Below are 24,412 nucleotides of genomic sequence, written 5' to 3'. Positions count from 1 at the left end.
GTCACTTTAATTTGTATTTTTTTTATGTGAAAATAAATGATTTATTTATTTTAAATAATAGTGCTATCATGGTCTTATCATATTATAATTAATGTAAGTACATTTTAAAACGAGTAGCATATCATAATATCATTGGCGGTATTGTAGATATTTGTTTTTGACAGTGAATGATCTTAAACGTAATTAATTTCGCAAATCATGAGTCTTCTGTGAAATTTTCAATACAACTTCTCCGCTTGAGAATTTAGAACTTTGCCAAACTTAAAATAACCGTGTGAATCATTAATCGTTAAGTTAGAAATTATTAACAACTAATGTTTATTTTTTGGTATATGTTCTAGTCGCTTTTAAATGGATTAATATTACACTAGCTACTATAAGTACTAGGACGAAGCCGCGAACGGAAAGCTAGTAATTTATATGTGGATATTTTGATAAATATTAAAATATATGATATCTACCAAACCCGTTTTTAAAGTGATTTTGCTTTTATAAAAACTCGAAATATTAAACCAGTAAACCTACGCCAAGATATAACCATTCCTATTATGTCCTTCTTTAAAATATTTATACTTACAGGCTGTTCATCTACAACATGATGCAATAAATTCCTGAAGAGTGGAGCGGGTAGACTGCTCAGCGCGTGCAGAGCGGCGAGAGCCCATAGCGGGCAGTCACCGTCCGAACAGAACTTGAATTTCTACGGAAGATACAATTGAATTGATAAATAATATTTGAATTTCTTATAAGCTAGATGCTATATGATATATAATACAATTAGGCTAAGAGAATGTTTCTGTTTTTTGGATTGTACCTATGAGCTGTGCTTGTGTTATCTAATTCTTTTTCTCCGTTGTGTATGGGTGTGTGTTGTTGTTCGAATTTCTTTGAGAAATAGAGATTATACTGATTTTTTAAGACGAAAATGGGGAAACAATAAATTAAACGATAGAATAATGATGTGTTTTTCTACTCTCGAATGGTGTTGTTTATATTTTCCAATTACGAATTAATGAATAAATTTAATATCATTTGTTGTATTATAAAATTATTAAAAAAGTATAGGTAAATCGGTAAAATAATATATTGGCTATCATTACCCACCACAATACATATATCCTGTACACGAAATCAATTGTTGAATTATCATTACTGCATGATTGCTGTTTACTATTAGGCGATCTAATCAACAAATAGGTACATTGATTGACAATGCACTAAACCACAGATTTAGATGGGTAATTATTAACCATCATATTATCATTTACCAACAATGGGCTATGTTATTTTGAATTAAATTATTATAGTGAACGTTTCAATTCTCAATTGTGGACGACCGACGACAAGAAATTCAAAATCGAGTTTATAGGATTCGTTATCCATACATTTTACAAAATAAGCATAAATAAAATTGTGTTAATATTTTATCAAAATACACACCTAGTAATTTTTTAGATTAAAAAAAATTTATATCTTACTATTTAGTGATATTTACAATATTAAGTGGTATACATTGGCTCTAGGCTCTACCTACTTACCTCACTTAGCATACGGTAGAAACGTATTAAGTCTCTTAAAAATATTCCAATGTAGTAAATATACCTACATCCTAAAGACCTTTGCAATTATCTTAATAATCTTAATATTATGTAAGTTAGTTTATAATGATTTCACACAAAAACTGCTAGACCGATTTTAAAAATGATTTCACTAGCAGAAAGCTATACCTACTATTCCTTAGTGACCTAGACTATTTTTATGTTGGTTTTATCCCGGGTCAAGCCGGGACGAACGGCTAGTTCATAGAAATGTAGAAAGGCGTAGTACCCTTCGCGTGGGCGTATAAATGTGGTATAAATGTACAAAATAACGAACTCACCATATTATCTACGATGTAGCTTGGTATCTGAAACAATATGATATAAAATTAACATCTGAATCACCCGTTAGCGCATGGCACATAGAGTTTTATCACGTAAGGGGTTAAGACATAGAGACGTTATTTATAGTTGAAATGGGGGATTTATTGCGTAATACAACTTGTAGAATTGATGTGTTATTATATATATATCACTTATAAGTGTCTTATATGTATCACTTATAAGTTATAACTTTACTCATTTTACTAGCGATTAGAGACACATGAGACACAAAGAGATGTTTTAAAATGATTATACTGTAAGCTGATGTATATGTTTAATATCTAAACATATAATATCACTTATAGCTAGATATTTACATGATGTTAATATTTAAAATTTTATGGCAAACTCTGCAGTAAGTATACATATTATAATATAACTATATCTATATTTATAAAAATGAAACCCGTTTCGCATTTCGATTATTATTTTTTTATTATATTCCAGTACGAGAATGGTTCCTACGTGATGTAAAGAAAACGTAAATAAGTAGGTACCACGGGCGAAGCCGGTGCGGACCGCTAGTGATATATAAAATAGTAGGTAGATACAATATTGCATCTACATTGATGATAATAAACCTATTTATTAAATAACAAAACAAACAGAAAAGTTCTATTTTGATACGTAATTTTTCCTGCTACATTTTCTGCATCATTACTTTTAAAGAATCGGAAGCTTGTTTATATATTACATTGAATTGTTAAAAGGAAAATTTTAACTGCGTAAAATTTTAACGAGTGTTCAAACAACACACGGCAATTATTGTACCACGTCAAAATAGTCCGCTATTCATACGTTTGCTATAATACTACCAGATTAAAAAGCTATTAAAAGCGCTAAAAACTTACATAAAATGTGATCAATCTATTTTAAAACTTATAAAAGAAGCTAATACGTCGCTTGACCGTCACAAAGAGGTTTCTCTAGCAAATATCTCATATAGTTAAGAGTCATGTTGGACTATCGCTTAATACTCTGGGGTTTTATATTAATATCCATGTTAGTTCAAATATAACAAATATTTGTAAATAATTAAATATTTGATGTTTAAACAGTGTGGTTTAATTTGGTTAATGCGTTAAAATAATCTCGCTTACTTTTGCATGATATCTGAAAAACTATGATCGTCAGTAGTCAGTACATAATATAAAACAAAGTCACTTTCTCTGTCCCTTAGTACCTATGCTTAAGTCTTTAAAACTACGGGGCGGATTTTGATGCGGTTTTTTAGATAGAGTGATTGGAGAGGAAGCTTTTAGTATATAATTTATTAACTTTTAGACAATGCGCGAACGGAAAGCTAGTTTGATATAAAATGTTTTGAAGTAAGTAACAAGTGGTTAAGTTTTTATTTTTTTTTAAGAAAAATACGCAAATACATAAGTATGTATCCAAAGATATTTCCCGATAAACGAAATGACGATGTATTGATGAGCTTGATGTACCTACATATTTTATTATTTAATCTTATTTATTAATATCTTTTACATATATACATCTGAATGATTACCTAATTATCACATAGCATTGTAAATATATCCTACGCAAATTTTTTTATAGTTTGATTACGATGATTGCGTAATAACCGTAACAGCTTTTACTTAATTATTCCCGTGAAACAATAAAGGTTTTCACGTAAGAAATGAGATTACTATGACGCGACCGTAACATAGGACCCTCCCTCGTTTACATAGAAAAACATATTGAAATCCTAATGCATGATATTGGACTGAAACTAGTCAAGTACAAAATAAGATGAAAGTAACGTGTTATAAAATAAGAGGCTTCATTATTAATTGTTCACATTTAAATAACTGAACATTTTGAATACATTTTAAATGATATTGCGTTGCCTTTTTCATTTTATGTTCCCTACATCGGAATATGAAAAAGGCAACCTTTATTCTACGAAAAAAAGAAAAATAAAATAGAACATGGATAATGTTTATGTCAAAGCCATGACGCAATAACGTTTCACACTTATGTGCGAAGCCACAGGTGGAAAGCTAGTTAACGTTTTTGACTTCAAGACAACTATTTTATATCTTAGTTTTATATTATGTCATGTATTTCCCGTGAGATGAGGAAAATGAGTCAATTAAAAACAGAAATATCTAACGAAAACTTAAGCAGATCCAGATCAATGTTATTTTCTAATCAAGCTTTTATAATAGTTAAATCATAAGTATAGAGATAAATTTAGAAATCTTACCTTATTGATAAAAATAGGCAAAATATTTGACTTTCTAATAAAATTTTCTTTGGAAAGCTATCATTGACTAGGATTTTTTTTTCGATGCGCTTAAATAACAAACCTATTCAATACAAAGTTTCACAGAAAATTATAATATTCATTATATTATAGCCTCATTAGTGTTTCAACTAGCTTTTCTTAGTTTGGTAAGGAATAGGTATCTAATATAGTAATAATATAGTTTTTCTTTCGATCGAATATTAATAATAGGTAGGTAAATTATTATAGCAGAATACGAATAATCGTAAAATAAACAAGAGTCTATTTTTAGATGCCAATTTAAGTCAAATTAACGGGAAAAGTAAAAGAGATATTATTTAACCTGATAAAAGATTAAGATATCCACAGACTAACTTATACTAGAGCCAAGAGGCATTGTTTAGGCGAATGAGAATGAAAATGTGAAAAAATTACGAATCCTGCTTAACTACTAGTAAAAAAGAATTAACAACACTATATTTTTCATTTTTCAAATCGGTTCGTTATAGTATTTCAAACAAACACATAATCAAATCTTTTGCTCTACATAATATTAGGTTGTATTAGTGTACCATCATAAAATCCATACTAATATTATAAATACGAAAATAACTCTGTCTGTCTGTCTGTTCCTCAATCACGCCTAAACTACGGAACCAATTTGAAATTTGCATGCACGCATGAAATTTGGTATGGAGATATTTTGATACCCGAGAAAGGACATAGGCTACCTTTTATTGCGAAATATGTACCACAGGCGAAGCCGGGGCGGACCACTAGTTACATATAAAGCACTAAAATAAACTACTGTTTTTTTCATCTTTATACATTTTAGCATACATATATACCTAATCAGGTACCTAAACTACTATTAGATAAAATGAAATAGTCGATACAAACTTGCCTTAGTCCTTAATAAATAGATAATAACAGTTAAGATAAAATCAGGTTCAATATAGTACAAATAATCAACTATTAACTACAATTAAAACAAAACACTCTACACGAAATTACTCTACGGGGGTCAGATGTCAGCTTTCGGCAGCACGCATGTTTTCATTTAATCTCCCGCCCAGTCTCAGGTGTTTTCGTTCAAAACTGTTCACTTATCACGAGCTACGGGACTTTATCACCATCGATATTGCAGGGTTATTTTTATTAATGACGCCTTAAAAACAAGTGCTAAGAGGTTGGCGAATTATGATTGAAATGGGTGAAGATGGTTTATTTTATCTATGAGAAATGGCTTATTAATTTTTTGTATTAGGGTTTTTTTGCAATTGGTGTGCAAGTTATAGATTATTATATTTTTTTTGTGGTGAATGGCATTGTTTTTTTTAATTAGGGTCCGTTTTGGCAATTGTGTGCATAAGTTTTAAAATAATGTCGTATATTTTATAGTTTTGATTTCGAATTTGGCAAAATATAGTGAACCTAAAAAGGATTTAAAATGTGCTACATTTTCACCTACCTACCTACTGCTACTTTTGGAAAGTTATTACCTCATAAATAACTTTAAATTTAATGCCAAGAAATCTTTTAATAGAAGAAGTGTTTATATGTTTCTCAAAGTTTCTCTTATTTTCATTTCAAACAAGTATTTCATTGTAAATATGCGCAAAATTAGACAAAACTTAGAAAAGTTTTCTGACTATGTTTCTGTAATTATTCTAAGATTTCAGAACTCATTTAATATGCAAATTATAGTAACAAATGGGTTAAATTTAAAAATTTATTTTAAATGTACCTATTGCTAGATGTTTATCTGAATTAAGTTTTTTTATGAAACAATATCTTTTAATATTTCGTTCATTTTCAAAAAAAAAGTGAAGTCCCGTCCCATGTGGGGTAAGGGGCAGATGCATTATTCATTCATCTGTTTCACTGATCGATTTTCTTTAGGGACAAGTAGGTAGGTGATCAGCCTTCTGTGTCCTGCCAGACCGAGACATTTTTTTTCTTCGTCTCCACCGGGAATCGAACCCACGACCCCTTGGTTCTACGCTCTCGCGTTAATCACTGTACCAAGGAGGCGGTACGTCAACTATCATTTTCAATAACTGAATGTTTATATTTTGGAGACCCCGTGAAATATCTGTTTTGAGTAAACTAACGAACTAAAATAACCTTGTAGGTACTACATGTACATACTGAATTTATCAACTATTGATAACAATGCACAGATCACAGGAAATACTGCGAATTTTTCCACGTATAGATATGTTTTCATCTCGCGTATTCTGCAGTTTTACGTTATAATGTTATACGCTATTTTTTTATAACGTGTTCTATGTACATGTATGTATTGTGGATTTTGAACTGAATTAACTTCTAGAATGAAATACTAAAGAGAAGTTCGTTTCCCAGTGAGATTTAGAGAAAATAAGGTATAATTAAAATCCTTGCCTTGCAAGTTCAAAATAATATATTCCACTTATGTAAAAAAAACAAATATAACCAACATAAAATTGTATGGATCGGAATTCAAGTCATAACGAACTGAACTTTTTGAATTCACGTTTTTACATCTTTTATAAAAGTATCACGTAGTGTAAGCTTGCGTAATTTCTGTGATCCTACAGGGGCATTTTTAATTTAGTATTAGACTATATTATAGTTTCAGGCCTTATCCTAGCTATGTGGATACAAAATTTGAGCCCCTTTAGTACTATGTACCTATAGGCTACGGTTAGTAGTTTATTGATACATACAAAATTATATCCTCTCTGCTGCTGTTGGTCTTAGCGTGATGATATTCCTTCCTCGATAATTGGGCTATCTAACAATGAAAGAATTTTTTAAATCGGAGTAGTAGTTCCTGAGATTAGCGAGTTCAAACAAAAAAACTCTTCAGCTTTATAATATTAGTATAGATTTATACTAATTCGTTATTAGTCACGAAGTAAATTAATTGATATATCACTAATTAATAGATGCTTCTAAAAATTGTAAAACATAATATTATGATGACCTATAACTACATCAGTCAGTTGGGATTGCAGGATTGAAAGCCTAGGACATATGTTCTGTTCTATTAATTACTGGAGAAAATTAATTATGTTGTTAATGTTATACTTTAATATGTAGCTACATTTTAATATTAAAAAAATATATTTATTCAAGTCTATTTTTATTTTCAAAGAGCTTTACATTTTATGATTACTGCAATGTTTCAGCCTTCATTGATATTTTTCCTACTACCTACATGTTGCCGTTAACCAAAAAAGAAAGAAAAATAGTCTTCAAATGCAAATATAAAAAAAAAAACTTAGCAATAAATCGGTCACATTCCAACATTCAACAGCCGTTAAAATGCGTTCTTTACTATCAATTTATACAGCATACAAACAAACCGTGTTATATTTCCTCACAACATCGGGCTTATGATATTGAAAGAAAACAATTTCCTTGCATCTAATGAATTTGAAGTGCGAAACAGAGATGTTGCTAGTACAAATGGCCCTTGCGTTCAACAGTTGGTTACTTGTAGGGATAGCAACGTAGTCGTTCGGAAATTTACATTTTTTTGTTGCTACAGCATGTGTGGGTTTGTGAACGAGTTTTTACAATTGTCTTATTAAATTTAATTTTAATGAAACATTTCAATAGTTAAACATCAAATTAATAAACTAATGACTTATCTCATCTCAACTTGAATAAATTAATAATTTTATTGACTTTTTATAATTATACGCGTGTTTAACGTTATTTTAAATAAAGTCTCAAATATACTATGAATTTAAACCAATAAAACTTACAATTTGTGTATTGGAAAGAAAATGTCAATATACCGAATTTCTAGTTTAACATATAATAGGCCAAAACCAAATAAATAAAATGCACATATCCATAAAATAAACTTAAACCTCTCAGAGATATGATTGCAATTATTAATGCATATGAAATAAATGGATTTGGAGCGTACATTCCTGATGTTGATATTTTTAAAGCAAACACTTAGTCTCTTATATGAACAAGTTTAAAGATGAAGGAAGAACTGTAATATAAACATTGGAATTAAATGTACATAGATATGATACGTTCGTAGTATCAAGGGAACTATAGTGCCTATAAGAACTTTAAGAATATTTTTTTTTTATATAAGAAAGCTAGATATTAAAAGGTCAACGGTTTATTATAAGGTAAACAAAATGTGGACCATATAAAATGAACTATTGGTGAACCACATTGGTTGACGTGGTAATCACGACATTCACAAGTTTCATTTATGAAAAAGTTGTATTAAATAGATGTTGTGATATTTTAATAGACGATGTGATGTAGTAGTAAACAGTACGATAGTATAAAATAATTTGGAAAATCCAAAAGTGCACGCCTCATAATTTTTTTTTAATAATTATTTATTAATTATTATTTTTGTTTATTTAATAACAATTAAACCACATCGAATCAGACCCTGAAAAATGAAAGGGTTCTATTCCTGAGCATACTCAAGCGTAAGAGAAAAAAAAAGACTCGATTAGTAAAGTATTTCGGTCGCTATCGTGTTAACAAGAAAATCCTCCGCACATACAGACACACGGACGTCCAAGACAGAACTTTTTTAAACTGTTTTTTAACTAGTTTAAATAACAAAAATGACATCAAAAATATCATGAATGTTAAAAATAGTGTTTTTTCTTAATATGTGTGTGTATGTATTATCTTACAAGTGCAATGTATGATACATAAAGACATTTTAAGTTTGAAAAATCAGATGTTTTGCGCGAAGTGACAGTAGTACCCACCTCAACGCTTCGCTTATGAGGCGTGCAAAAGTTTTAGAAGAATTTGGTATGTATATTTTTCATTACAATTTTTTTTACGAATTTGAAACGCAATATATCCATACAAATCATCAATTTCATCTTTTCAATACTCTACAGCAAACCATTACATTCATGATCGTTATAATTAGACACTCAAACCCGTTAAAAATCTTTAATTGATAAGCGTATAACATTCACTTACACTTGTGTTAACATACATCGTAAATGTCACCCTTAAAGATGTACACAACTTAACACAAATGCAAATAAAGCATACAATTTCCATACAAACGCGACCACGAAAATTAATCGCGTGTTTATGCTGACGCTACCTAACCATGCCTGTATATATATAAGAGTTGGGAGGCCGAACATCACCACACTTCAAGCGAGCGGCGGACAGTGAACAGCATTGATGTTAATTATATAATAATAACACGATTTTGAGGATTCCTTCTTATAAGGTAAGATTAGTTTTAAGATTCGGAAATATAAAGATTTTTTTGTTTTAACAAATTTTAAAAATCTCTTATTAATCTCTAAGTTGTCAAATAAATTTAAAATTTTCAAGGAATTAATTTAAATATTTATTTACAACATCAAACGGTTTTCAATGTAATATTAATAAACTTCGTCAGATCTAAGCAATTTTGAATTCAATAAAACGATAAGGAACGTACGAATATTCATATTTTCAATTGTTGGAAATTTAATTTTACACGAAATAGGCTGAATTCAAAATATTGAATTGTATTTAAAAACTAATTTATATTTTTTCGAACCAATAAGCTCTCAAATAAATCGACTTTAAAGTTTTATTTTTAACGAAACAATATTGAAGTGCTACGCGCTACGTGGCTACGCGGCTACGATATTTCGTAGCACTAGCGTTAATTTTGAGTGGTTAAAATTATCACGGTTGAATGCAAGATTCAAAATGGAAATTGAATAGGAAATTACGTTATAAATTATTAATATTATTCATGATTTAGAAACGGATATAACTAAATTGATGATTTGATATTTATTTCATAAGAAGATGTAATGTGAAATATTAAACAATCATGATTGTTTAGTTATAGACATTTATTTTCAATATATGAAAATTGATCAGAAAGTCTTTTTCCATTCCCTTAGCTAAACCTACATAGATAACAATTTTCCATTCTTACTTAGCACACGCCTGTAAATAGTTATTTTTAAGTTATAAAAAATTAAATTTCTCTAACTTATATGTCTTATGTAAGTTGTAGTTTTGCTTACAGTATTTAAGATCACTTCATTATAACTACAAAATAATAAATAAAAAAAAACAAAGAAGAATATAACATACTAGCTTTTCACCCGCGTTTTCAAAGGAAAACCCGCATAGTTCCCGTTCCCGTGGGATTTCCGGGATAAAACCTATCCTATGTGTTAATCCAAGTTACTCTCTATATGTGTGTGCTAAATTTCATTATAATCGGTTCAGTAGTTTATGCGTGAAAACCATACATACATACATACCAACCTTTCCTCTTTATAATATTAGTATAGATAATATTTTTAATAATAATTCAGGAATTTGATATTTTAATTAAACAATCAGGAAAAATCAATCGTAGGAAGCTAATAATATTTAAGTAAAAATATATTATTGGAGAGATTTGCCTCTGTATATTTGTGGTTGTAATGGAATTTCTAACAAATGTCATTAATCAAATATCTTTTAAGCATTAAGCTTTCTGATATAACGGAAAAGTATTAACAACGCAGTAAGTTTCGGAATAGTTTGATTCACGAAATTTACTCTACATATCTGCAAAAACTTAAGACAAACAGTTGGTAATTTGAATCCTATCCTATTTGTTATAATTTTTCTGCTTATGAGTAAACCAACTAAATAAATAAACGAACTATCCACACTAATTAATAATTAAGCAGAGCGAAATTGTATTGTGGTTACGTTTTTCTACCAAATACGTTTTTCATACAATATGCATAATTTTAAAAATAAACCGGCCAAATTGAGAACCTCCTCCTTTTTTTGGAGTCGGTTAAAAACAAAACAAACAACGAACGAATTTAATTTTTTTTTAATTTAACGACATAGTCTTGAAGAGGTCCTCTTCTTTTTGAAGTCAGTTGAAAAAGGGAAATGTCAAACTGGTTTAACGAATTTAGTACATTTGCGAAGTCTAGGCTAGCCTGCTAGGAACGAAAATTTAAGCAAATGCTAAAACCAAATGCATGTTTGCTGTAAGACCCGATTCATAGAAGTAGGATAAAAACTCTTTTACATTTCAATACGACACTTAAGGCGAACGTTTGTAAGAATGGAATATTTATTAATGAGGAGTAAGAGCTTGATTATAATCTTGTGTGTTTTTATTAATAATACGTCTATTAACTATAGAGTATAGACGCGAAAGTTTGCCAGGATTGATATTTTTTCTCTTTCTCTTAAAACGACTGATCGGTTCTGGAAGACATTATTTCTAGCGAAAGATTATTCTCAGGATTAGCATATAAGCTATTTATCCAGGTCCAAATTTAACCATTGGCTGCAGCTACTAAATAATTGTACTAGAAACGAAGAAATAGATAGGTACCTACACTAATTTTTATTTTAAGAAAAACAACAAATTCGCAACGAGAAAAGCTTCCGAGTTCCGAGGTCCGACTTTTGAAAGCTGTCGAGTTAGTTTGCCATTTATTCCATTATCTTATCTTTCTCTGTAAGCATTTGGCTTTAGAGAATATAAATACCAGTTGTGCCGTGGGGACGAACCTAACGAAAAAGTGACGAAAAAGTCCGTAATAAACATGCCCATACGTCCAAGTGAATAGGGTACATGAAATCAAGACTTCAACGAAATTATCCGACCTATCCGATTCGATAAAAATTAAACACAAAAAGCATAAGAAAGCCTTATTTACTAGACATTTATTTGGACAAGAAACTGAATCTTTCCTCCATTCTATGAATATAATTCGGGGATTTAAAGCACAAATATAATTAACTAGCGCGGTTTCGCCCGTGGTACATATTTCTCAGGGTCTAAAGATTGTCTGTGCCAAATTTCATCAAAATCGGTTGAGAGGTTTAAGCGGGAAAGCGGGAAAGCGTAACAGACAGAGTTACTTTCGCATTTATAATATTAGTAGGGATTTTTACAATGTACAATGTAACTCTTAATCGAGTTATTATCACGTTCTTAAAATATCGGTTTCCAATACATATTAATTTAAATTACATAATTATAAATCATCCTAAAATTAAGATCAATAGAAAAGAAAACCACCAAAGCTTTTTAATTAACGTTTGCACGGGGCATCGTTGAACAACAAAATTCAATGTTTAGCAAAAGTCGACCAAGAAAGTTTCACGTATCTAACATATAAGAGAAATGAACTTTAGCGGGGTTTTCCAATTAGATTATCTGTGTTTTGTTTGATTTAAACATGTATAAATAATAATATGTATATTGTAAACTAGCTGTGCTCCGCGATTTTACCCGCATTGCTCCGCTCCTATTGGTCTTAGCGTAATGATATAATATAGCCTATAGCCTTCCTCGATAAATGAGCTATCTAACACTGAATTTTTCTAATCGGATCAGTAGTTCCTGAGATAAGCGCGTTCAAACAAACAAACTAACAAACTCGTCAGCTTTATAATATTATAAAATATGTAATATAGACAGTTATGCGTTAGGAGTTATCTAAATTAATTAATTGATTGATCATAAACACGCAGAAGTTTGCGTAGTACAAAAAGTTTCGAGTTAAACGAACATAAAGAGCGACAAAGCTATTACAAATTCGTAATTGTTTATTCGGATTGCAATATCGTCAAAATTATTTAATGATTTAATAGAAATGTAAAGTTTATGAATGGTTTTTGTAAATTTAATTTCTACTATTCTGGAAAGGAAAGGGTAATTCATAATTGCTATGATTATCGAATGCGTATTTAAATTTTAGATACCATAAAAAATTACCCCAGATTATTTTTTTATTTACGCATAAAGATGAATTTTTCTAAAGACCCGTCGCAAAGGATTAAAACACAATTTATGAACTCGGTTCGTAACATAATTGAGGCGTAAAATCAAACACAGGATTTAATTATTTTTAAATATAATCGTGCGCAACACCTTATTTAATAATTTGTCTAATATTTGAAAGCAAGCAACTATAGGCGTTAACAATAGTTTAGCAAAAGCTTAGTGAAGAGCACATATTTTTATTTCGTTAATATGTTAAAACCGAATGAAGCATCTTAAATTAAGAGTTAAGACTATACCGCTAAGCAGTACCTATGTAGGTATCCGATAATCCATTTCAAACTATTCAGTTCATCTTAATTCGCATTTAATATTATAATTCTCACATAATAATAATATTAGGTATGAGAATTTCTACAAAAATATAAAATAATCTGTTCTAATACTCAACTTATACTCAACATAAATACGACAGTATCTACAAATAATTATGACACCTTTTAATACATTAACAAAATCAGTACGCTCTATCCTAAGGCTCTATCAAAATCGAAACTCGACGAAAACAAACCCCATATTCGCAATCAAATTTTCGGATCACAGTGCATTCAAAAGCTTTGTCTATGCCTCTACAACAATGCTACGCTGATCCATCAGACATTTTGCGGTTTGACCGACCGCACCACAAGAAATACAATGCAACTCGCAGATTAACATCCTGTGTTATAAATATACTCTTTGACAAACATGTTTGAAACAAGAGCTAGATGGAACCATAGACTATACAATACTAGAGAGATGAAAGTAAGAAATTGTAAACGATTTCTGTAGCTATAGATTTTATAACTCCACGATGATCAGGTTTATTTTTCAAAATAATACCCATTTGATTATAATGTACGTCTATATAATTAAGAGTGGTGTAGGTGTATAATGTTTATTTTGCGGTGATTAGCGAAGGCGAAAAAAAACAAACTCTTTAATAGATACTTATACATATTATACTCAATTTAACAAGTAATTCTTAAAATCCATTTTCATATCCCGCTCATAAAAAAGAGAAGTTTAAAGTAAAAGAAAATTCAACTTTCGACTAACAGTGAAGTCATCCAATACATTAGTTTGCAATGCATCTTTGCTGAAAATGCTTTTAACTAAGCTTTACTAGCGGCTTGAGTAATGTTCAAAGAAAATCTTCTTGAAAAATATATTCTAGATTATTATTATGTTTACGATAAGACCAAATAAAACCTAATGAATTTCCAAAACATTGGGTTTCGAATATTAGATTTTAAATCCAAAAACATAGATATTGTCTTTTTTATAGGAGTTCCTAACTATATATGTATAACCCAAATAATGATTATTTATTAAAATTTTGGTACCTAACCTAACAGGTAGATAAATTGGTTCATTATATACTGTTTGTTTGCATTATTTTATAATAATCATATTGTTCAATATTTTCTTGTGTTTAAAAGAACGTGTCAAACACATTGCATCTTGTTCATTTAACCTATTATACTCTACTAAATAAAACTCCATTCAATGAGCATTAGTGAGCTTGCACAACTTTAAAGCTTTTGAAGAAACAACAATTCTTTGAGGTTTTTTCTTTAATAGTTTCAACATCGTGTTCAAGTTTTCTTTTGTAAGTTACAACTCCTGCATCCAACAGTCCATGATTTGACTGAAAATTATCTAGATATATATACATTTATTGTATAAAAGCTAGTCTTAAATAAGCCTTATTTTTAAGGTCACATTTACTTTACCAAAAGTTAATTGTTTCGTTTGTTTAGTTGCACCTGAATCTGACGCTGTTAACGTGGGAGCAAACTTTTTAAATTAACCCCTCAAAAATCAGAAAATTTGTCGTTATGGCGATAATTTTATAAAAAAAACAGTGTTTTCAAAACAATTTAAACGCTCCTCTAAAAATAAACTACACGCTGCATATATAGTGGCATATACTTCCAAGTTCCAATTTATCATAAATTAAATTCAAACTGCATATATAGTCTATAAAGATTAAATAAACTTTGTGTCGCCGTATCTACTCTATGGACGAAACCTGAAAATAGCTAAATGGACTAGTTTCTTTCAGTATACCATGGGGGATTTTATACAAAAACTTTATTACCCTACCAGCCTCGTATATTGCCTCGAAAATGTGTTGTTTTATTACTTAGTATTGAAAATTGTTTTCAAAATGGTTTATGGATTTAAGCCGTTATCTTAAATTAAGTATTTATTGATTTGTAGTGAAAGTGAAACTCAATTTTAGTCAAAATTTGATTTGGTAGTAGCTATTACTTCTAAAATTATTTGAATTACAATAAATTATATATATTTGTGTTTTTGTTATCAAGAAACAGAAAATATATTATTCACCAAACCTAATAACTAGATTGAATCGTCATTTTTCCCTTAAATAATTATCTAACTTTTACCGTTACACCTAGACCTACTGTTACGCTAACTAACAAACAATCTCATTGATACAAGTGTAAAGTGGAAAATTCCAAGCAACGTCACGGCACCTCACTTGTTTAAAGGGTAAAGGTAAATTCAGCGCCCTAGCTATTAAAATTGTCAATATTTACGAAGAAGAGACAAAGAAAAACTTCAAAGGAATGCAGAAACAATACCGTCGTAATGGACAAGTTCAGATGAGTGCCTGAATGAATTTAAATTATTGAGTAAAGGGTCGAATAATCGGATTCCACGAGAACCATTATATTTAGTCGCAATTTGTTTACCAGATAAACAGCTAACATAGGATCTTTGTGTTTTATTAATCTCTGCATAAAATGTTTTACACAGAGTAAAGTTCAAAAGTATGACGACACAAACTTGGCGTACTAAAAGCTACTGAAGCAACTAAAGGTTTTAAATGCGTGTTATTGAATCAATAAGATTTACGGGAAGAAATTAAATAATTTTTATCCATAATATAGCTAGAATATAGATATAGGTACCCTTAATTCGTCAAAGAACACGTGATAATCTTAAATAATACTTGGACTGACCAGGATGTATGCAAATATCTGATAAATTTAGGTATTTAACATTATGAATAAGGAGTTCCTAAGGGCAAAATAACCATGACAATAGATCGTTCATCACCGAGATTAATTATGTTTTAAAATAGAAGTTAAACTCACCGCTAAGTATTTTCCCTTTCTTTACAACATTCACGACAACTTTCAAAAATAGTTTTTAAATACTTTGAAAATTAACAGCAGCATAATTCGAGAAGATTCTCCGAAGTCCGAAGCATCCACGCATAATCTTTACGGGTTGCCATTGTTATTTTCCTGTTTAATCTTACTGATTAATACTATTAATTTTATTTTTAAATGAAAGTAATTTTGTCTACATGTCTTTTAAGTGATAAACAGATAGAACTTTAAGAACTAATGCGAAGGGGAAAATATGATAGTGTAAACGAGCAGAGCCACGGATAGAAGCTAGTAGTAGGGGAGCCCAAGAGGGGATTTTGGGATTTACTCGAGCGCGTCAGATTACTATAAGGGACGGTACCTTAGCTATTCATTAGTACCTCTAGTCAATATGAGCAGTTATGGTTGGTGGGTGCGCTCAGGGGCCCCGCTGGAAAATTTGAATAATCCATAATTTCCTAAGGTTGAGCTCGAATCGTCAGATTAGCGAAATGGGGACTTCTTATATTGTAATTAACCCCCCCATATATTAATCTGACGCGCTCGAATAATATTACTTAAATTTTTTACCCTTTCTTCATAGCGATTAAATCGCCACTTAAATCGTCAGATTAACGTATACTTTTTTTCAGTGACGTCCTGGAGCATGCAAAATATCAATATCTAACGCGCTTGAGTATTTCCAAGCCAATTTTTTTCTTTTTTAAATTAAAAAAAATCAAAAACCCTTCCCCACCGCTAAAAGTGAAAACATTATAGGACCTTTTTTTCTCGCTATGGTCTAATCTACCAATTCTAATAGGTTCCCGTGACGCTCGAGTAAATCCACATTTAGCATCCTGGGCTCCCCTACTATAGTGTGATTATAATATGGAACATGTATGGTTGGACAAATCATTTCTGACGTTAGTCAGATATCATTTTCTTTAACTTTCTTTTCCCTTACATGCATATCACAGCAAGTATTTAATTCATTGAAACGTAAGATTTGTCAAATCTGCATTGTGCAATAAAAACTGATATAGGTTACTATTCAAACAATCTATCTAAGAAGAGGAAATGGTCACAGATCGAATAGTAAATCCTGCGTAGGTTACTCATTTAAATTCCATGTTGCCTTTTATGTCTCAAACATTTATTACAAACGCATTACGCCTTCCAAAAGTCATTTTACAAGTTCTTATTGTATTTCTCTTTTTATAAAAAGTTAGATACGCCACAGAGCGCAGATAATAATTTTAATTTTTTGATTAAAAGTTAGATTACTTATCTACAACAACGGTACTGTTATAAGTTGAACGGGTATTTTGCGTCTTATTATTTTCAAAAGGTTATCTTTTAATACAAAAAATCGCTTACGACTTGTTTTAGATTGGTTTGATGTCAAAACTTCCGAGCTACGATTTGCAACTCTTTTCATATCACATTTATATGAAAAAAAACTTTATTTATTTCCCTTTTATTACAATAGTTTCATATAGTCGAAGAAAGTGCGCCAAAACTGGAATAGATTTATAGTGGAAAGTCTATTATATACTGAAAGTTAAGATTTCTTAATACTATCTACCTACAAGTTTTAAAAATATAAATACCCTAGTTCAGAGAAAAGTAATTACCTAACGTCTAATTAGATCTCGTTAGCAAACAAAAATATAATGTAAATGAAGATCTGTTATTCTTATAATACACAGCTGTAAAACTTTTGTTTTTCTTATGAAAGAGTTTTCATTTGTGTTGGTGTTTAAACTTGATATAAGTATGGGTTATAAATAATGTAAGTGTTTAATTACGTCCATGTTTATTATGCTCGAGTTCTTGTATGTAAATTAAGTTGAGAGAACTTTATTTTTAACAATCGCATTTATTAATAGCGACGTCTTGGCGTTTAGAATCAGAGGTAGGTACGTTACATTTGAATTCAACTGGTCGTATGTAGGTACCTGATGTTAAATCGAGATTCGGTGAATATTTACGTAATATTTTAATTTTAAATTTTGTTACATTTTGATATCATAGCGAGACTAGATTTAGAATTTTGACAAAGGCAATAACAACAACCTACACAATTAGGTAGGTATATAATTAAGCAACCTATCTGATGAATAACGTAACTAGATACCTACAACTAACAAATAAGAAATACTGACGAGATGCATTTTTTAAAACAATATATCTTACGTATTTTTTATTAATTTTCAGGATCATGGCGCACTACTGGATTTTCATAACGTTCACCTGGTTCGGCACAGCAAGCCTGCAGTACATCAACACCGCCGGCGCTGATGGCGAGGCCCTCATGGACCCGCTAGACTCCACCATTCACTTCCCTCCCCTCCCTTACGTCAATTACTTCAACTACCCAAGAAATGACTTCGAAGTCCCACAAAGCGACGACAATATGGACCACAACGAATTCTACCCACAGAACCACGACCCAACCGAAATACAAAGGAAACGACGCACCACTGGCAGCGAGCAAACAGAAGAGCCAAAAGACCAGCAGTGGAAACCAAACCTGGTCGATGTAGACAAGACCCTGTACTTGAATAACGAAGATAGAGCAAGCCCGTTTATATTTCACAGCTATTCAGGTAAACTTGGCAGGAATTCTACCGATTTAATGAGCTCTATAGAGAAAAGGAGCTTCAGTCCTTGGGGTGGAAAGAGAGATGCCATGGAGCACATGTGGACATGGAAGAGGTCAGCCGGTATCCGAGAGCCCAGCATGCCGAAGCGAGTACGTTTCAGTCCGTGGGGTGGAAAACGAAGTGGACAAATGATATACAAGCCAGGATCAAAAGCTTCAAAGGTTATTTTCTCTGCAAACGTACCAGAGCTAACTCGTATTGTGTCGAATTATTCTCCCAAAGCAGGACGCTTGGATATGGCCGGATTTCAGTACATGCCAACTCTAGACAAGCGACATCCAATTAAAATCCTCGCGTTATCCACTCAATTCGACGAGAAAACAGCTAAAGAAGCTTTACCGTTCAACACTTTCATGGAAAGTTTACCGAAATCCTTTAAACTCGGTCATCCGTATTTAGACGTGAATCTGAAGAAGGATGGAAAGAGGAAGGTGAAATTCAGCGCTTGGGGCGGAAAGAGATCTCCACCTATCATCGGCCCTATATGGACTCCAGCACCTCAAAACATCAAAGACTCGACTTTAGATACCATTGTCCTGATCCGAAACCACGAAAATGACGATTTATCAAAGGTTCTTTAAAAACTAAACGTTTAAAAATCAAACGACTGGAACTCCCGAACATGAACACCGAAACGTTTTTACTCTTTTATTATAAGAAATATACGGCTTTGCATAATAATATTTTTGTGTAATTACGGTAATATATTGATATGAATATCTAAATTTGAAAGTATGTTCGGGAGAAAATTTTGTCTTCAGTAAAAGGCTGGGTTTGCTGAAGACAAGAGGGTACTAAGTCATAGAATAAGCAATCAAAGATAATTAAATTAATGATTGTAAAATGTACTTTAGTCAATTTGTGATGCCGTTATTGTAATTGAGTCCAAACGCACGTATATCTACATGTTATTAAATATAAATTATGCGCAAATTGTTAGTAATAAAACAGTATTAAATTATGACTAAATTATTTGCATTCCCTATGTCTTTTACTTCCATTATTATCTAATATAGAAGTTAAAATCAATATCCTCTACAGGTAGCCCAAAAATTAAGCTGAAGTGTATTAAAAGTATGTTTGCCAAAATTTTATATTTCTGATGATATTATCTTATATACCTATCGTACATAGGAATAACTATTATTATATGGCTGTATTTTATCATTATGTTGGATCTCAAGTTAAAGGGTTTTAGGCACCTAACTACTATAATAATAAAAAGAAAGAATATTGATATGGGAAACATCATGGGATACCATTCCACACAAGCATGTCAATAAGCAATGGACATAGCATAGCATATAAACATAGTCTATACTAATATTATAATGAGGAAAAGTTTGTATGTATGTATGTATGGTTTTCACGCATAAACTACTGGACCGATTTTCATGAAATTTGGCACTGATTTTTTTTTTTTATTTATTTTTTTTTTTTTTTATTTATTTATTCACACACATATCAATTACCTTTACAGGATTAACCCAATGCGGTACTGACTAAAACTAAAATTCTTATACATATATTAAAACGAATACTAATACTAAAAACTTAAACTTATAAACTTACAATCTACTAAATGGACATACAATGACAATATACACAATCCAATAATAAAATATAATCCAATAATAAATACAATCTAAAAATAATAAATTAATAACAAATAATATAAAGAAGAACCTTTGATAATTCACCCAACTTGCATGTAAATATGTCCACCCTCCCATGGAGGTCATTAAGAACGCGGAGTGCTCGCACCAGAGGAGACTTCGCAAGCAGCTTGGTTCGTGCTTGCGGCACGTAGAGTAGTGGGGGCTTGTGACGCTTCTCAACGTACTTGTCCGGCACATACAGCGAGAGGGATTGGAGTACTCCGGGATTATGTGCAAATCCCCTCAATAACTGTATAAAGTATAGCGCAATGGAGAATTCCCGTCGCACCCTCAGTTCATTGTATCCTACCATACCCAAAATGAATAGTGTAGGATACATTAACGGGTAAAAGGGGTACACCCCATATAGCTTTAAATAAAGATATCTAATGTATTTGTTCTGGACCCGCTCTAACATTATATTATATTTTTCTTCGTGGGACGACCAAACAACTGAATTGTGCTCCATGTGACTGCGTATTAACGCGTTGAAGAGCACTTTTATCGTTGTAATATTAGTGAAATCTTTTGTTTGGCGCAAAAGGAACCCAAGGTTTTTGTAAGCTTTTTTACAAATGTTTGTGATGTGCTCACGAAACATCAGATCAGGCGTGAAGTAAACTCCTAGATCGCGCACCTTATTCACCCGTTGAATAGGAACGGATCCAAGCGAGTAACTGTAGTTTATACTTTTATTTGCGCGAGTGAAACTAACTACAGAGCACTTAGCTATATTAAAATATAGCTTATTTCGCAGACTCCATTCGAATATATTTAGTAAGTCTCTTTGTAGGCGCTCACAGTCCGCCTCCTCGTTTACTCGGAGAAAAACTTTCAGATCATCAGCAAATAACAGGCACTGACTGTACTCCAGGACATCTGGCAAGTCGTTAATCATTAAGACGAACTCCAGGGGACCGAGATTACTGCCTTGACTTACGCCAGATGTCGTGGAATAGGGATCGGACTCACACCTCTTGAAAGAGACATACTGCTGTCGGTCTTGCATATAAGATGCCCAGAATTGCAAGAGTTTCGGTGTGCATCCTACTTCCGCCAACTTCCTCAATAAGACATCATTGTCGACGGTGTCAAATGCTTTTTGGAAGTCCAGGTATACCACGTCTACCTGAACTCCTGCATCCACCGCCGGTACTAAGTACGCCATGAGATTGAGTAAGTTAGTGGAAGTACTACGCGCAGGCCGAAACCCATGCTGTGCATCACAGAGCTGCCCTGAAACCTGCTCGTACATCCTGTGCTGTATAGCGGCTTCAAAAACCTTTGCAGGTGTTGATAGTACTGCAACAGGCCTGTAATCTTGAACGCTTGCACTCACTCTACCTTTGGGCACCGGTATCACTCGCGTAATTTTCCATTGCGTTGGGAATGTATTTGCGTTCAAACAGACATTGTAAATATGCAACAGCGGTTCGGCCAGCACTCGAGCACAATCTTTAAAAATAAACGCTGGTATCCCATCCGGATCAGCTGAACGCTTCGGTTTCAAACGCGTTAGCGCCTTCCTTATGTCGGCCACGGTAAGAGCGTTGAGGCTTACGCGCGCGCTGCTAGCTCCGCACTGACTCGCTACCTGCGTATCAAGAAGTGGCCGTTCTTTGTTATACACACTTTTAAAAAAGGCTGCGAATTCATCAGCACACTCAGCATCCGTTAGAGGTATCCCTTCTTTCAAAATAACGTTAGACTTATTTGACGAACCTCGTCTTGACTTTATATACTGCCAAAATTGATTTGGGTCCTTAGTAAATTGATATTGAATTTTATTTATATGTGCTTTATAAGATTCATCAATGTTTTTTTTTACTATTTTCCTGTACAATGAAAAGTCTCTATAATCACATTCTAACTTGGTTGTTTTATATTTTTTGTGTAGAAAATACTTAGTTTTAATATTGTTTATTAAGTCAACAGAAGATAATCTTTAGACCCTTAGAAAGAACATAGGCTACCTTTTATTGCGAAATATGTACCACGGGCGAAGCCGGGGCGGACCGCTAGTTATAAATAAAACAAGTGACATCCTCTATACAGCTTTTATTTTAATAAACACTATAACATAGTAATTCCTAGTTTAAAAATAGCTTATTTCATAATACATAATATAGTGAACGCAAAAACTATTGAGAATATCAATATTATTTGATTTCTTTTACAATAGATTCTTGATAGCATTAATTTCCAAATGTCAAAATTAATCATAAGTAGATACCTATTTGTTCCAACAAACATAATTTTGAATAATATACTGAATATTCACTATATTAGTATCCAATATTTTTTTGGTTTGAACTAAAGTAATTTTAAAATAATAAAATTAAATGCTTAGGACACAAAATAATTTTCCTTGCTACAAAATTATCTGTTTAAAAGTATCAGTAAGTCTTAATTTATGTTTATAATCTATACTATATTCTTATTTCTAACATTATCAAGTAATAATAATGAAAAAAGTGTGCAATATTTTAAGCATTTTCCTATGTAAATACAATGATTACTAACAATATTTCTTAAAAAAATTCAGCGCCATCTAGTAGCAGTCTTTAAAAATAAGTAGGTATGATGGGAAGAACAAAATATTATGAATGATGTTTTAATACAAATGGAATATGAAAATCTATTGGAAAAATATAATCAGAAAGCATATTACATTTTCGTTGTCTTCAGGTTGTAAAAAATACCATCATTCAAGTTAATTTAAAAACCTCCAACATTAAAAATGTTCGTAGAAACATGAAATTTTAAGAAAAATTGAAATATTTATAATATTTAATTATACTACCTATATTATAATATTATTACTACCTAGAACCCATCCATGTACATAATATACAGATTGGTATGTTGGCAGTTTCTGCTAGTTGAATTGGCCTTATAATTAAGCAATTTAAAAGTTTAAAACTATAGTGGAGTCTTAAAAAGCTATATTTTTTTTTATTTTAAATCTGTTTTCTCTTATAGAATATAGATTTATCTAAAATGCCTCACAAAGATACAGAATCATGGTCATTTACTCATTTGTCAAGATAATAATTATTGAAGTGAAACTTCTTTATCGGGGTTGGAGAAAAATTTAGTGTAACATTTTTTCATTAGAGCGAGCGCCCACGAGCAACTTTGTCTCCGCAACAATTTTGTCTCCGCAACTATTTTGTCTCTCCAGCCATGGGCTAGTATGAAAGTGCGCGTACGTAGCGACGCAACTCCCGGGAGACTTTTTTGTCCGCGGGTTCGGAGACAAGCCCGCGACGCAACTGTCGCCCTATCTATTGGTTTCAATGCAAGTGCGCGCACGGCGACAAAAATGTTGCCAGGCGACGGCCGCCGGCCAGTTGCCGCGTAACCGGCGTAGCGATAATACGTATTTATGTCAACGTATTTATTCTCGTACACAGTAGTTTTAACCGACTTCAAAAGAAAGGAGGAGGTTATCAATTCGGCCGGTATATTTTTTGTATGTATGTACACCGATTACTCCGAGGTTTCTGAACCGATTTACGTGACTCTTTTTTTGTTTGATGCAGAATGGTGTGGGATTGGTCCCATAAAATTTATTCGGATAAGCCCAGTAGTTTTTATTTTGTGAGCATTTTTGTCTGATCTCGATGACTTAAGGGGGCGCATAAAGCAAAATAACCAATCTTCTATTAGATGATACGTGTAATATGCAAGACCAAATCTAAAAAATAAAATATACAGGGTGTCCCGCTTTCGGTATACTAAGCGCGAAGGGACTTGTAGTTTTGCATACACTGATCACATAAAAAATACTTAAATAACAAAATTACGCGAAAATTTTTTTGCTAAATTTTTCCTTAAAATCCATGTATTCGTCTCTAGCTTCGCGCAGCCGGCATATACCGCTTCGCTAATGTGAGTATTTTGTCTATGAAAACATAATCTTAAACGATAGCTCACATGCGGGTGGCAAAGTTGGGCGGTTTGCTTGTTGGGGGTGTACACATGGAATTTTAAGAATTCCTC

At 31.8% G+C, this 24,412-nt stretch overlaps 2 protein-coding genes and 1 long non-coding RNA gene across 3 annotated transcripts in view; 2 read left to right on the top strand and 1 right to left on the bottom strand.

Annotated features, from left to right (window-relative positions):
• Nucleotides 1-24,412, bottom strand: part of LOC149479601 (COMM domain-containing protein 4) — a 37,227-nt gene that overhangs the window by 7,886 nt on the left and 4,929 nt on the right. The window contains exons 2-3 of the mRNA XM_089708119.1: nt 1,880-1,906; nt 578-700 (exon numbers count right to left, since the gene is read on the bottom strand). Of these exons, the coding sequence (XP_089564245.1) occupies nt 578-700; nt 1,880-1,882 (126 nt within the window). The 5' untranslated portion in view covers nt 1,883-1,906. The remainder of the gene's footprint in view (nt 1-577; nt 701-1,879; nt 1,907-24,412) is intronic.
• LOC149479603 (uncharacterized) lies at nt 9,320-19,717 on the top strand. The gene is made up of 2 exons (XM_089708102.1): nt 9,320-9,391; nt 18,301-19,717. Exon 2 carries the CDS (start codon nt 18,305-18,307, stop codon nt 19,328-19,330), a length of 1,026 nt encoding a protein of 341 aa, XP_089564228.1. The 5' UTR covers nt 9,320-9,391; nt 18,301-18,304; the 3' UTR covers nt 19,331-19,717.
• LOC149479596 (uncharacterized) overlaps nt 12,039-24,412 on the top strand; it is a 186,543-nt gene continuing 174,169 nt past the window's right edge. The window contains exon 1 of the long non-coding RNA XR_016317240.1: nt 12,039-12,094. This is a non-coding gene — a long non-coding RNA (uncharacterized LOC149479596). The remainder of the gene's footprint in view (nt 12,095-24,412) is intronic.

Source organism: Colias philodice, chromosome 20 (assembly GCF_061535455.1).
Source record: "Colias philodice isolate Cphi_HAF_F1 chromosome 20, ilColPhil1 Martin Lab GWU primary, whole genome shotgun sequence".
Classification (NCBI taxonomy): domain Eukaryota; kingdom Metazoa; phylum Arthropoda; class Insecta; order Lepidoptera; family Pieridae; genus Colias; species Colias philodice.
This window is presented reverse-complemented; position numbering and strand designations above follow the sequence as displayed.

Excerpts from the sequence above, each read along its gene's own strand:
- LOC149479603 (XM_089708102.1), top strand. The coding sequence starts at position 18,305 with ATGGCGCACTACTGGATTTTCATAACGTTCACCTGGTTCGGCACAGCA.